Source organism: Platalea leucorodia (assembly GCF_965183815.1).
Source record: "Platalea leucorodia genome assembly, chromosome: 10".
Classification (NCBI taxonomy): domain Eukaryota; kingdom Metazoa; phylum Chordata; class Aves; order Pelecaniformes; family Threskiornithidae; genus Platalea; species Platalea leucorodia.
This window is the reverse complement of record NC_138832.1, coordinates 2,270,282-2,285,780: the sequence shown is the minus strand read 5'-3', so window position 1 is coordinate 2,285,780 and position 15,499 is coordinate 2,270,282. Positions and strand designations below refer to the sequence as shown.

Below are 15,499 nucleotides of genomic sequence, written 5' to 3'. Positions count from 1 at the left end.
CGCGCAGGCACGGATGACCTGAAGGACTGCAGAGATACGGGGAAACGTGGCGGCTGCTTTCCAGGAGGAATGCAGGGGAGGCTTCCCCAGGCGGGGTGGGAGATGTCCCACCAGGGAGGTCACAATCTCCGCTGGAGATGAGGTGCGCCAGGAGACGCAGCTGCAGCCCCTCCGACTGGGACGGGCGGGATGCGGGGCGCGGGTCACGGAGAGCATCGCCGCCCGGGCATGGGCACCACCACGGGTGATCATCCCCCATAACCCGAAGGCGACAGGGAGGCCCCAGGGGCTCGGGCGGACGGACACAGCACCCATCTTCAAAAATGAGGAGCGGGAGATTACAGACCAGTCAGCCCAGCTCCGATATCTGGGAAGGCAGTGGGAAAAAATATTAAACAGTCGACTTACAGAGATCCTGGAGATGAACAAAATGATAAAATAGCAGGTGGTATGGATTTGCCAAGAACAAACCCCGTCAAAGCAAACTAATTTATTTTTTGACAGGATAGTGGGCCTAGTAGGGACGGGAGCAGCAGCGAATGCGTCGTGTCTTTTGAACAGTGTCTGACAGCATCTTATGCGCATTCTGATAAGCAAAGTAAAGACAGAGCATATATTTCTATATAAATATATAGGGCGTATCTTATAAATCCATAGAGCGTATTTATATATAAATATATAGGGCATATTTTATAAATACATAGAGCATATATTTATATATAACTATATAGGGCATATCTTATAAATACGTTGAGCATGTATTTAGAAAGAGGTGACAGGTCAAGAAGGAGAAAATCACTGAAATCGGTGCAACGTGCTCCTCCGAAGGGGAAGAAACGCAAGGGGCGTGGACGGAGCCGCTGCGGTGAGGCTGCGGTGAGGCTGCGGTGACGTTGCGGTGACGTTACGGTGACGCTGCGGTGACGTTACGGTGACGCTGTGGCGGTGGAGCACAAGGTGCAGGACTCGGGAGGGTAACGTTTGGGCAAATGTTTCCAGCCGCTGAAGATGCAAACGGCCCCAGAGAAGAGGAGCGTGCCTCTCGGTCGCACTCCGGGGCTGGAAACTCTGCGTTTGTGGCGAAGTCGCAAAAACCCTCCCACCTGCTCTTTTTTATTCCCTGGCTTATCAGGTACCTTGGGCAAGTTGGCTTTGTACCACACGCTCTACACAAGTAAGATCAGCCTCTTCTGAGCCATAGAGATGTTCTTCTCCACTGAAAGACAACGAAGAAAGTGCTCGGAGACACTGCTGTGTCCATTTATTAAGAAAAACTGAGATTTTCTTCACTTCGTCTTAATTGAAAATCATCCACATCAGCAAGGGAGGGGATCTTCTACCCCAGCCTGGGAGGAAAAGGAAGGTGAAGAGGCCCGCACAGATCATTAGCGGGTTCGCTCTCGTCCTGGCTCAATTTCAGGCCAGGACACCACGCTGTTCCTGGTAATTGCAGAGTGGCGACCGAAGGCCATGAGCCATCTCCCCCAGAAACGTGCCCCCGTGTGCTTCATCAGAAGAGCCCGCCGAGGCAGCGCTTCGCTCCTTCAGGGACGCCCGGCTCCCGTGCCCGGCCCCGCTCGGCGGCGGACCCCGCTCACCCCCTTCACGGAGAGCGCCGGGCATCGGGCCCTCATAAACCGACCCAGTCTGTAGCGCCGCTGGCATCGCTTGGGGCGGTCCGTGTGGCACTGGCGGTTTGGTTGTGTTCCCTTTCATGTCATTGCTGAGGGAAATGCAATTTTTCTATCTGCATCAGCGTCTGGTAATAGGTCAAAAGTTCAGGAAGCTAAAAAAAAACCCTAAGATCTTTCCTTTCCCGTTCCCTGAACACGTAAGGTTGCTTTCCAATGCACATTTTATTTTAAGGTGAGTTATTTTGTTGCCATAGTAATATTATTCAGGTTTTGAACGGCTACCGTTGTGGTTTTCTTCCAGGCCAGACTTGTCACAAGCAGCCAGCATCCCGAGCCCCTTCCCAGCGAGCGGCTTCCCACGCTGCCGCAGAGCAGCCCGAGACGTCGGCTCCAGCCCGCACGAGGCTGCACGGCCGGTCCCTGCTGCGGCCCGGGGCGCGGGGACCCCAGGCAGCCGGAGGGGACGGCCGCGCGGGCGAGGAGGCCGGGGCAAAGCATTCCTCTCCTCGTTTCTCACCCTTTCCCCCCAGGCCCTCCCCATAAGACTTTGAGAAGGTCACAGATAACGCGGGGGCTTTACTAATTAGCGCTTATTAACGACGCTCATCGGGCTGGGGTGCAGTTGCGCTGGGCTCTGACGCGGGCAAGAACAAACCCGTGTTTGCCCCAAAGAGCTCCAAATCTCTGCAAATCCTATTTGTCGCTACGCAGGTGTCTCATTTCTTTACTCCAAGCCTAATGAATTAATGTCATTATCAAGAGGACTGTACTAAAATAAAGACTTTATGTACGAGGGTCTGTGATGATGTTAAGAACGGCGCAAAGAAAAGGGATTCCCTGGTAAGGAAATATTTCTGTGGTCATTTGGGTGAAAAGGGTTCTGTAAATGTATTGGGAATTAATATTTAATTTTCTATATTTAAGTATTTAAACAAATTGTATAATTAAGATATTAAAATATTTAAATTTAAGTTGGAAATGCTTTTTTTGCTATAATTCATTTAATTAAAGCAGGCACAGCGTCCCACATCTTAGCCTAAAACCTATTACATGGGTGCCAGACCATATACATGACCGAGAGCCTGGGCGCTTGCTCCACCGCGCAGTCAAAGCAGTTCAAGCAAAGCCCTTTTAAAGGACTGTTTGTTATTTTTTTTTCTCTTTTCAATTTTGAATAAACCATTTCCAGATTAACAAATCAAGGCTACGTGCACGTAGAAGACCTGAGACCCATGTAAGCCTTCCAGAGATTGATGCATCTGGATAAATCCAGCACGGATTAAAGCAAAGCTTTCACTGCACAAACTCTCCCTCGAAAGGAGGAGGATGCCGGCGACACTGCTGTCCCTGGGAAAGGGACGGAGCCGGGAATAGCGGGCAGTAAATACCGAGCGCCGAAGTCAGGCAGAACGGTTTGGTGGCGGAGGCGTGGAGGCAGGGGTCCTGCGCCGTACGCGGTTCTGTCGCGCCGCTCGTCGCCGGGGGAATTACCGACGCAGAGCCGCTCGGGAGCGCTCCAGCCGCGGCAGCTCCTGCCGTTCCTAAGATCACCCCCGGCTCCCCGACAGAAAACCCTCCGACACGACGCCGTGCCTGAACACAATAGCAGTCTAGAATAAAGCAACAGCCTTAACAATGAGTTTCTTTGCTTTTATAGGTTTTAGCGAAGCCCATTGTGTTGTTTTAACACCCTTTTTTGTATTTAGATTTCTAATGGCTTTGACGGGGGGAAGGGTGGAAGGGGCGACCAATTTAATTCGATAATCCCCCTAAGCCTCGCTTAATGCAGTCACTCTGGTTTGCGTCCGTGAATTTTATAGTGGTATTTTGGGTGGTTGCAGCATTGCACTGGAAAATATCCCATCATTTATTTTGCAGCTATTCGAGGGAAATGGTTCCCAGTGCCGGGCAGCCCGTTCATTAAATCCATATTGTCAAACGAAACAAACTCTGCCACCCCAGATGGGGCTGGACCTCAGGGCTGCCACGCTGATTCCTGCGTAAGGTGGCTCAGAGTCTGGGTGCAACTTGCCAAAATGAAGATTAAACCACGAGCAGGAGACTTTTGCGGTTGGTGAAAAATCTCATTTTTGGCTGAGGCGGCGGCTGGGGCTGCAGGGAACAAAGCCAAGTCCCCGGCTCGGGGATGCCTGCGTCCCCCGGGACGGTGCTGGTGCAGCAGGATGGGTCCTCCTGGCTCCCCGAACGCGACCGGGGCTCAGGCCGCTTGCCCTCAGGGTGGAGGGGATGAAACTGCTGCGGGAGGAAAGGTCCAGCAAGAGATTTTGTCCTGTTGCTTTCTTCTCCCGCCAGGGAGGGAGGGCTGCAGTGTGGGTTGTTTTTCCCCATGCTCGTAAGAAAGACAAGACGAGACTCTTAAAGAGTATCGAAGCATCCCACGAGCCTCCGTTCTCCTTAAATTCCTCCGCCGGTGCTCAGCTCCCAGCATTTCTCTGATGTTTGCTGGAACCCGATGCGTTCAGCCAGCAGTGAATAAAAACGGGTGCCAAGAGGTTAGCATCACTCCCGATGGGATTTCTCGAGGCCCCATTGAAGGGTGTGCACTGTATCTCCCAAGGAAATGTTCCTCGGTCGTTCTAGAAGCATCTCAGAAAGAGTTGTAGTAAAGACAAGATGGAGAAGTCACCTCAAAGTGAAGATCACTAGAAGAGGCTTTAAACTGAATAAATAAAAATAACAGGAACAAAATTCCTGGCTGGGACAGCATTTTGAGAGTTCCAGAAAAGTGCTCAAATATGAAATTGTCAGCCTACTTAAGCCAATTTGAAACCCCCTGTCTAAATCAGGCCCGAGATTTAAGGACAAGAACGACAAAGCACAAATAGAAGGGCATGGGGGGCTGGTATAGTCGATAGCAGCAGCAAGAAAGTCAAGGTGGGAAGAAGGGTTTGGAAGAAAGGTCAAGGTCTGAAAGATGTTACCTGTAGCAAACGAAGTCACCCAAACGTGTGGAAGGAGCAAAGAAAGGAAAAGATTAAGAGACTGAGATCTGCTGGACTGCCACAGAAACAGAAGGGAGAAAGGTGTCCAGAGAGACATCGGAAAACACGCGGAGAGAAGAGGATCTCCAACAGGAAAATGGCAGGATCCTCGAGACCTAATGAACTGCCCAAGAGTGCGGCGAATCAACAGGAGACGGTTTTTTTTTCACCTCTACAGTCTGTGCAATTGCCTTCCATGCTTACCTCGTTATAATCCAGCAATAAGAACGAAACACCTCGGGAAAACGAAGGCCGATGACGGAATTCTGTCCTTTGGGCCACCACTTGCCTTTACATCTTCACCCCTCATCTGCCGGCCTTGCCTGTTATTTTCCATCCGCCACCAGCCCAGCACTCAGCCACGCAGAACTCGGGACTTCACAAACCCCAAAGCAAAGCTCTTTTTATTGGTGTAAAAGACATGAACGGGAACAGCCAAAAGGGCAAGTACTTGCAGGGGTTGAAAAACACTTCACTGAGATTAAATTAAATTAGTCCTTCTATCAAGAAAAGCTTGACGGGACCTTCCAAGAATGTAAGTCATCTCCAAATGGAGATGACAGAGAAAATGTACGTTCTAGAGGGCTATATCTCAAGCCCTAATAAGTTAAGGCCAAATAATTAGAAAAAAAAGGGAGATTCTGAAAATCAATCTCTTGAGGATATCAGAGGGAAGACTTTTCCCAAAGATAAGAAGCTGGAAGGCTACAGGAGAATGTATTTGTCCACTAAATGATGGAAGTACGAGAACTAAATGAAATATGTGGGTCACTCTTTACTACAGAGGAATTTATGGAGGTTTCCACGTTGAAATCTTTCTTTATGAGGGACAAGATGGAGAAGTCACCTCAAAGTGAAGATCACTAAAAGAGGCTTTAAACTGAATAAATAAAAATAACGGGAACAAAATTCCTGGCTGAGACAGCGTTTTGAGAGTTCCAGAAAAGTGCTCAAATATGAAATTGTCAGCCTACTTACGCCTAGTTTGAAACCCCCAGTCTAAATCAGGCCTGAGATTTAAGGACTAGAACGACAAGTGAAACTAAACTTTGGTGGATGCAAAACCATGCAAATCACTACAAACAGACAGGAGCGGGCTCTGACCTGCTATCGCTCGCTGAGGAGGTCTTGGCATCGCCGCGCCGACGTTTCCATAGAGCTAGGCGCAGCGCTCAGGGGCAGTTGGAAGGCAAACAGACCATAAGGAATTATTAGAGAGGACACGGAGAACAAATAAAACCAAGTGTTGTTACGGCACTGCGCGAGCCCGTGGTGTGCCCATGTGTTTCAGCCTTCTCTTCGCAGGATGGATAACCCAGAAAAGGTGGAAAAACACAAGGGGAGTGGTCTGCAAAAATCACCTTGTGGGGTTAAATAGAGTAGGGCTTTCTTATTTGGAAGAGACGCCTTAAAGAGAATATGACAGGGGTACCCAAAGAGCATGGTGAGGGGGGACGGCTGCTCCTTGAATTGGTTTTGGTTTTGTCACCTGGGTGTTACGGCGTGACTCACAGAGCCCGTTTCGTTCTCCTCATCGTCAAACTGGAGCATTAGTTTCATTACTGACCTAGAAAGTTCACGATAAACTCACACTCCTGTGGGCAAACTTATACAAGACAGTTTTCTAATCCATCACCTCATGCAGTAATTCATATTTAATGTCTATTTTTTATAAGATGGTGTTTAAAAAGTATTAACAAGCTTATTTACAATGCCTACATGTTATGGATATCAAGAAATATAAATAATACCTCAGATCATTTTTAAAATTATTTTTATTTTAAAAAAGCAGCACTTTAAAAAACTCTCGCAAACGCTGTGCGCTCCTTCAGAAAAGTAGCTGATATTTCTGTGAAACTGATAAACAGAAATAAAACACATAAAAATCCTCACACCTTAACAGAGAAAGGGTATGGGATATGCAGGGACATAATTCTGTTTAAACGATATACTTAGCTGAGAGAGTTCCAGTAAAATTTGCAGGCCCAGCTATGCGGGGAGAGAGGCGGTGAATTCGCAGTCGCAGTCTGTGTGCCCAGGCTGTAAGGCTCGCGGGCGCTTCCAGGCGAAGTCAAAAATGCAGGATTGGGCCCTAACCCCCCCCCAAATCACAAACCAAACATTAACTGATTATTTAAAAAAAAATTTAGCAAGATTTGAAGTTGCTGAATTAGCCCCACCAGGAAATATCAGGGGGGATTTCTGGGGCGAGAGCCCCTGTAGGCATCACGACCCCCAGGCGGGCAGCAGCCGTGGCCATCCCACCAGAAGGGCCGTGCCAGGCAGCTGGGAAAGGCTGGGGACGGGGGGCTCGACCCCAGCCGGGGGCTCCTGGGGGCACGGGATCAGAATCAGGCCCTTAGGGATAGAGCCGGCCACAGTCGTAATACCAACAATAACAAAAATTACCTGGTCACGTACGACCAATAGTAATTTTCCTGCTTATAAACTCGAGGTGTTAGAAGCACTTTCAGGTATAATGTTGAAATTCAGTGACGCTGGGGTAGATTTCCCTGGAATACTGACATTATTTACCCGGTCCTCCTGCTTACAGAGCTAGGAGCGTACAGGTACACAGATCACTGTTGCCCATTTTCATATGCATTTCACCCGTATTTGAAATTTTGCATTTCTACGTAAAACACAGATAGATGTTTACATACTATTCAGAGAGAATTAATTTATTTGAAAACTAGGCAAAGACTAAGTTCCCGCAACTGCAGCGGGGATGTACATACCGTCTGGCCGATCAACAGCTAACACCAGTTAATGGCTGCCATAAGAAATATGAGATATGGATCGGTCCGCGGAGTAACAGATGATACTGGTCCAGGCAGGTGGCATTTTAGGCTCTAGCGAACGGATTTTAAGATTCCTAAGAGGAAGAAACACCGTATTTACATCATGCAGAACAAGTAATCTATCAACTGAGATGAACTAATATAAGAGAGAATTTAGAAACAAAGGAGAGTGGCGTCCTGACTATTTCTCAATAGCCTTTCCTATGGGATAGTATTGCACCCGACTCCCGGGTATGGGGCACCATCTAGAGGAAAGAAGGGTATGATGCAGCAGGGAAATTAAATATTAAATTTTTAAAAATAGCAAAAAACCTAGAGCAGATCTTGTATAATATCTAACAGCTATTTAGTTATTATTTAACAGCTGTTATCAAGGGAAAAAATGTAGGAAGGAGTGGAAATTGGGAGAGTTCTCCCACAAGACAGGAGGCTGGTTTGCAGACAAGACTGCGCTTAAGCAAAACCCGGGACTGGTATTATTGCTCATTATTTTGCACCTCATCTTTATTTAGAATAAATAAGCTATGACAACAAAAGTTAGTTTTGAGGTTGCTGCATTTAGAGATCGTCTTAAAGTAAACCTTGACTTTTCAGTATCCGTATTTGCTTACAGCTGCATAGTACAAGGCACCAATTCCTAAGATCCTTCTAAATAGCGCTTATTTTTGTATTGGTTAAGCAAAACCTCGGATTTAAGTTCTGACACAATTACTATCCTTGTTTACCATTTAGCTGCAAATGAAAGGCCCAGGGTGAGCAGGATGTACATAGAAATGCGCATGGAAAACACTCAAAAAAAAAAAAAAAGCTGAAAATGCTTCACTTGCTCTAGTGTTTAAATCCCAACGGATTCAGACATACGCACTCCCACCGACGCTTACTGAAAAGGAAAGGTACAATCCAGGTACAACCCAGCACACCTGCACGACTCCACTCTAAACTTTCTTTTTTTGATTCGCAACTGTACCTTTCTGCCTGGTTGTGAAAACCTGCCATCACGTTTTTACACTATGTTAAAGGAGAAGTCAGGATTTGACTCACTGGGACAGCAGAACGATAAATAGAGACGCATTTACCTGGTGTTACAAGCTGACTATAGGGAAGTTGATTTAATTTTGTAGTCAAATTAAACAGGGGTAAACTCTGCTGGCTCGCATTTACCCTCAACTACAGTGATAGGATGGGATGGACCATTTCGCAGAGGAGGTACAGGCTGCCAGCGGCTAAGGTATGGCTTATTGTTAAGTGCCGAGAGGTTTCTACAATAGCAAAGGGGTGGAAACGATGGGTGTTTGAACATTGCCGGCAAGAGTTGGCAGAACGGGGCTTCTCAGAGGGATGAGGCGCACCAGGTTAATCACATTTACTTAATGTTGCAAGTGGGTTGGGCACGTTAGTGGTGCAACGGCAGAAGAATGAAGCAGTTTTTCCGAGGGCTTTTTTCCACGCAGGTGTAACACGCATACACGGAGGTGCTACGCCGAGGAACCAGGGACTTCATGGTAACAAGAGATAGCAATAAGAAGGAAGAAAGGCAGAATCAAGCGAGCCTATGGAAGTATGCAAAATGCATATACACGCATGAAATGAAAATCTCCCAAATCAGCCTCACCTGTGACCCGCCTCCATAACCTCAGCAAGATCTCTTTCAGAGAGATATTCTCCGAGATATTCTCCCCGTTCAGCACTTGTTATCCACCTCGCAGGCTTTCTGCGGATCAGACAGGTTTCTGATAATCTGCTCGCTGCCTTGCCAGGAGGCGTGGGGCAGAGGCAGGTAACCCTGCGAGGCCTGACAAGTTTGGCCACGGCAGAATGGGATTGGTTCCACTCTGCGGGACGGCGTGTGAGCACGCATCTATCTAAAGGTTTCTACTCCTAAAATCCTTTAAAGGCTTTAATTTTTGGGTATTTATTTTTTAAAGAACGGTATGGAAAGAAACTGTTACAATCCAGCTTCTTCCTTAAAGCGTCTCTACTTCTGAATACCTCCGTTGTTCATTAGCAGAGATTACCACGCCAGTTAGTACGCTCTTCTTGGCTACTCGCTGCCGCTGCTGCTGCTGGCATTTACATAACAGACTTCTGCTTTGGAGAAAGATGAATAAGCACAACCATAAAATCTTGCTTTCACTAGGAGATTTACTATCATCCCCCAGCGTGCTGCCTCTTGGATGCAGAGGATCCAGAAAGAGATGAGTCACGGAGCTGCAAGATCCGCGTGCGGCTGCAGTGTGCTCCCGGGAATGAAAGCTACGCTTGAGGATGGGCATTACTCACCAGTCGGATGATTCCGTAAGGGGAAAACCTAGGAAAAGTGGGAAGAGGTATCGATCACAGTCCCTACAGCAGCCTTAGGGAATAATAAAGCGACTGGGACGACGTTAACGATAGGAAGCCAAGGTGCCAGGGAACCAGCAACACGGGTTGAGGCTTGGGAGTCACCGCAGAGCCGTGAACCACAGCCGTGATCGCCGAAGGGCTCCGGCCAAGTTACGCAGCGGCTGTTTCGGGCATGACTAACGTGTTTGTACAACGCAGGATGCCCTCGTCGGCGTACCTGTACTCTGCAACGCATCCGTAACAAATAGCTGGGTGATTACTAACGCGCTCCTCTCTCGTCGGTGCGTGAATCCAACCGAGCTGCGATGAGGGTGCAGCGTTTGCAACGCGGAGCGCTTCTCAGCGTGCAGCTGGGAGGTCGTGTATTTGTAAGCACTGAGGCAAACGGCACGTGGCGAGATGTCCGGGTGGAACGGCGTGGGAAGGACGCGAGCGAGGGACAGAGGAGCTCACTTTGGGAGCATTTTCTGTCCCAGGCTTTCAATTTGAGAGCCCGTTTTTGTTACTGTAGGCATTCCCAGCAGCTCTAGATAGGCCCTAAAAGAATAATCCTGCCTATTGTGGGGCTGCAGCTTCACGTGTTGCCACCCCCAAGCTCAAACAAAAGCAAATCATGAGTACAGAGGTTCAGTAAGGCGCTGACCGAAAGGTGCCACAGAAACACACCATATTCATAAAGAAGTAAATCAGGTAGCTGTTAGCACTAGAGTACACCAGGATGTGGTGCTACACAATATTTATGGTGCTGTGTTTTCTCTCGACACAGAATTCTATTTAGCTCACAAAGACTGAGATGTACTTTTGGGGCATGTGATAAAACATCATCCGTGGTTTTTTCTTTGCATTCCCGTCATGCATAAAAAGATGAGCTTGCAATTCTCAGTTTTGAAGACAGGTGGGAGAAAGATTACCTTTAAAGATAGTGAATATCGGCATGCTCTTTTCCTAGCTGACAGCTTATTCTGAGGACTGCAGTTTTACACTGCCTCTCTCAGAGGAGGCACCCGTGCTGGAGCTTCGGAGGCTCCAGCGTAACGCTGGGAAGGTGGGAGAGTTGTTACTATCGGAACGCCGCTAGAAGTGAGGTCTGCAGCTTGGTAAGGCGGCCCCTCGCGTCTCTGCTAGCGATGAGCTGATCACTGAACCTGCCTTGAAACAGATTCCGAGAGCTACCATGGCGAGGGACTTTTTTTTAATATTTAAACACTCATTAGCAGCTTGAGAACGTTAGAGGATGAAGAAGAAATGCGGTCTACGCATCACCCAGTTCATCCGAGCTCCTGGCACAAAATAAACAACCTGCACAGCCGTATGAAGGGGCAGGCGAATGCAGGCGACTCATGCGGAGCAGCTGAACGCCAGGTACCCGACTCCTTCCCCAGAGAGCTGCTGGCGCTTGGTCGGGTACCCTGAAGCGTCCCGAGAAGAGGCTGCCAGCAGGAAGGACCGCATCCCGACGGCACCAGCAGGAAGCACTCTGAAACAGCGCTTCACAGAAAGCCTAGTCATGAGTAGGTGCTATAAATACATGCTAAAAATGTATTTATTCTTAATGTTTCAACGGCATCGATTTACGATGATTCAGCTCCTGGTATTCAAAGCAGGAAGATGAGTTGTCTTTTTTTATTTTCCAGTTATGACAGCGATTGTTACACTGCCAAGGCTCAGGGAGTCCTAATACCAAATGCCAGGTATCTATGGTGGCAAAACCCAATTTTACACTAAAGAATGCTGTCAGTTTGCTTAATATGTTAATATTTTCGCTTAATAAACTTACTGCTAAAGTGACATAAATTTCTGGAGCTTTGACAGGACGCTTCCCATGGAAAAACTATTTGTTTCCCTGAAGAGTATCTACAGTGACTGACATTGAACGCTTTTTTCCTTGAAGAGAACAGGTGCCCCACCCATCATATTTTCATTTCCCGGACACTGGGAGCAAACACTTTTAATTTGGCTCCTCAAGCCGCCCAAGACCCTCCGTTCCGTACCCCTGGCAGGCCGTGCGTGTAGGCGTGGGTAACCCGCGCCCCTCGGGGCGCCTCGCTGACCGGGCCCGCCGAGGCGACAGCTAAACACCGAGACGCTTCCCGAGTCACCAAACACCAGGTGTCTGTCCCCCAACGCTTCCTCTTGCGCACCTTCGCCTACATTTACGGCGGGTTAAGCAATTTCACGAACACGGCCCGAGAAATGTGTGTTTTTGTACCTCCGGCACGTCGCCGTCCGGCTGTTCCCTACCTAATGGATTGCCTCCTGCGCCTACGGCTGGGCCGGTCTCCGGGGGAGCCAGCGTGGCCGCCTTCCCCCCGCCCTCCTGCGTCCCCCTGCACCCAGCACGCGTGGGCTCCCCGCTCGCGGCGGCCCTACCCGCCTGACGAAAACCTAAAGGCTCCCGAACCCCTGCCTTGTTTGTTTGCTTGTTTGCTTGTTTGTTTGTTTAAAAAACCCACTTATTTCAGGAGGCCGCCCCGGGGCTGCAGAGCCGCGCTGCGGGGAGGGCGCAAGGCCCGGCCGCCGCCTCACCGAGCCGCCGCCCGGAAGCGCGGCCTGACGCCACCAGCGCCGCCTCCGTTGCGTCACCGCCCCTCCCTTCCGGCCGGGCGCTTCCGCCCCGTCGCGTCCCCGCCCCGCGCCTGCCGGCGCCGCTTCCCCCTCGCCCGAAGCCGCGCACCGCCCCCGTGCGGCCGGCGGCGCGCCCTGCACCCCGCTCGGCGGCTGCCGCTCGGGCCGGGATATCTATGGGGCGAGCGGCGATGCGATGAGATGAGCCCGGGCGGGAGCCGGAGCGGGGCCAGCGCCGCGGACGGGCAGCGGGGCTCCTCCATGGGGGCTCGGCCGCAGTAGGAGCGGCGTCTCCCCGGGGCGCGATCCGCCATCCTCCCCTCTCCCTCGGGCCTCCTGAGGAGGATGGCGACGGCGGCCGCCCCGACCCAGCTCGAAGCCGGTGGGTATCGCTGGCGGCGGGGGCTGCCCTCCGCCCCGCCGGCCGCCCCCCCGTTGTAACCGTGTCCCCTTCTCCCCCCCCCCCCGCCCCTCCGCAGAGCTCTACTACCTGATCGCCCGGTTCCTGCAGTCCGGACCCTGCAAGAAATCCGCCCAGGTGAGCGGGGAGCCGGGGGCTCCGGCCGGGCCGGGGCGGGCGGGGACGGGACGGGACGGGCCGGGGGCAGGAGGACGGCGGAGGCGCTGCGCTGCGGGCGCCGGGCTCACGTCCTTTGTGTGTCTGTCTGTCCGTCTCTCCCCAGGTGCTGGTGGAGGAGCTGGAGGAGCACCAGGTAAGGCGCCCGCCCCGGCGGGACGGGGGAAGCCCTCGGGACGGGGACGGGGTGTGGGGGGGGGTCGGGGGCTGCCCTGCCCCGTGTAACCCAGCCCGGCTGCTGCCGGGGCTCCGGGAGAGCCTGCGGGAGGCGCGGGTGCCCCCGCGGCGGGCGGCGGGGCCGGGGGGCAGCGGCGGAGGGGCTCCTCCCCGGGGCGGGCTGGCACCGGCGGGGGCTCCCCTCGCCCGGCCGGGGTCTGACGGCCGCCTCCGTCCCCGTCCCTCCTCCCCTTCCCCGTCTCCCTCCCGCAGCTGATCCCCCGGCGCCTGGACTGGCAGGGCAAGGAGCACCGCCGGAGCTTCGAGGACCTGGTGAGCCAACTTCCACTCCCGACTTCCCCGACAAGTTCCCCCCCCCCGCCTCCCCTCAACGCCGCCGCCCCGGGCGCCGCTCCCCGCCCGTCCTCCCTCACAGGGCTGCGGGCTGCGCCCCGCCGAGGCCGCGGCTGCCGGCGGGCCGCGGGGGGTGCGGAGGGGAGGGCCGGGGAGGCGCGGCGGGGCCGGGCCGGGCCGGGGGACGGGGACCGGGGCGGCGGCGGGGGCTGCTTGGTGCTGACTGACTGCGACGCGCTATTGTGGGGCCGGGAGGGTTATCTGAGGGCACGTACCGGGGCCCGGCCCGGCGAATGGCGCCGCGTCTTACAAGCCGGAGAGCGGCGGGAGGAGATGGAAGGCGGCAGCTGATTGGCTGCGGCGCCGCGGAGGAACTGGCAGGGAGGGCGGGATGGGGCGGGGGGCGCGGGGGGCCGCTCCCCCCTCTTCCCCCCCCCCCCGCCGCCCTGCGCGCCCCTCGCCGGCCGCCGCTCCGCAGCCGGGGCTGGGCCGGCTCCCCCGCGGCCTCCCGGGCCTCCCCCGCCCGGGGACGGCGGGGCGCTCCGGCCGGCTTCTGGCAGCGCGGCGGCAGCGGCCCCCGCGCCCCCGCCGCCTCACGGGGCGGCGGTTTGACAGCTCCCCCCCCCCCCCCCCCCCGCCCCGGGCTGACAGGGCCGCGGGGCTGACGGGGCCTGGCCCCCCCCCGCCCCCGCCGCGGCGGGGAGGCGTCGGCGTGGCCGAAACACGGCGGTCCACGGGCAGCCGTGGGCTGGAGGAGGCCGCCGGCAGCGGGTTCCTGTCATCGCCCGGCCCCGGGGGGCGGCGGGGGCCCGGGGGCAGCACGGCGGCCGGGCCCGGCCGGGCCGGGGGGGTGGCATGTCGACGTGCCGCCGGGCCCGTCGCCGGGCAGAGCGGCTGGGCTGCCTCAGGGATGCCTGGCCTGCGGCGGCAGCCCGCGCTGAAAGCCTGCTCCGCGGCGGGGCCTGCTTTGGTGTAAAAGCAGGGATTTTTAGGAGATGTTCCGTTGAAACTATTAAATGCCTATGAAATATACAGAGTGGCTACTTTTGCTAGATATAAACCGTATGAATATCTGTCATTGAGAAAGGTCAGCTTCCCTCTGCGCCGCCGAGGGGCCGGGTGCGTGGGGATGGCCGTTCTCCCTCCGCCGCCGTGAGACGCGGCGAAACTGAAAAGTCATTTCGATTTGTTTCCGAAGGGTGCAGACGGCCTTGTTGTCATTCCTAGGAGCTCTGGGTAATAACGTGTGGTGCTGATCTAGCACTTTGCAGTTGGAATGCTGTGAAGTCATTAATAGCTTTTATAATATTGATATACTGCATACGTGTGGTTATCGCCGTCCGCTCACCTGGAAGGAATTGAAAGTACGTCCTTGCCTTTCCCATCTCGCACAGTGCAATGGCGATGTGGGATTTTGACACGACTGTTGCTCAAACTGCTTTGTGGCTTGCTCAAGAGTTAGTTTTCCACTTTAGCAATATTGTAGAAGCTCAGATGGAGGTGGGAGAGCTCCTTGCGTCGAGATGAGGCATTTGTACCTGCTGGCTTTCCCTTTCCAAAGTCTATTAAGAATTTAAGACGAATGTTATGCTTCATCATACCTCTTGTGGATAATTCCGGGACTGTATATTGAGCGAACAGACATGGAGTAAGTACTGCATTCAGTAAATTTTAATGCTGTATGGTCTTCCTAGAGAACCTGAAATCTCACTATCGGCTGTTTCAGCTTGTGACTGCACCCGGTACTCGAGAGGAATATTAACAGTGGCAGTATGAAGTCTGGTTTCAGACATACTGGTTTTGCTTAATCGGTTACATTAACATCTACATTTTTTCCTTTCATTCTATGGGGCACGAATAGAAAAGCCTTAAAAACTTTTTTTGTGTGTGTGTGTGTGTGTGTGTATTAGGTGGCATTGTTGAAACCATGTACTTTTCTTTAAAATTTCAGAGACAGGAGACAAACCGTTGTAAAGTGAGGCTTGGAATCAAGGGGAAATTGCTTCTCGCTGTATAAAACTATCAAAATTAAGTTTTTTTTCCTCTGTCTTAAACTAATCAACAGTA

At 52.6% G+C, this 15,499-nt stretch overlaps 1 protein-coding gene across 4 annotated transcripts in view; it reads left to right on the top strand.

Moving 5' to 3' along the window:
- Window positions 1-12,461: 12,461 nt before the first annotated feature.
- BRWD3 (bromodomain and WD repeat domain containing 3) overlaps window positions 12,462-15,499 on the top strand; it is a 62,492-nt gene continuing 59,454 nt past the window's right edge. For 3 of the 4 annotated variants that reach the window (XM_082323482.1, XM_082323481.1, XM_082323484.1), the window contains exons 1-4: window positions 12,462-12,727; window positions 12,825-12,883; window positions 13,029-13,058; window positions 13,352-13,411. In XM_082323482.1, coding sequence (XP_082179608.1) covers window positions 12,691-12,727; window positions 12,825-12,883; window positions 13,029-13,058; window positions 13,352-13,411 — 186 coding nt within the window. In that variant the 5' untranslated portion in view covers window positions 12,462-12,690. The remainder of the gene's footprint in view (window positions 12,728-12,824; window positions 12,884-13,028; window positions 13,059-13,351; window positions 13,412-15,499) is intronic. The other variant, XM_082323483.1, reaches the window with a different exon arrangement.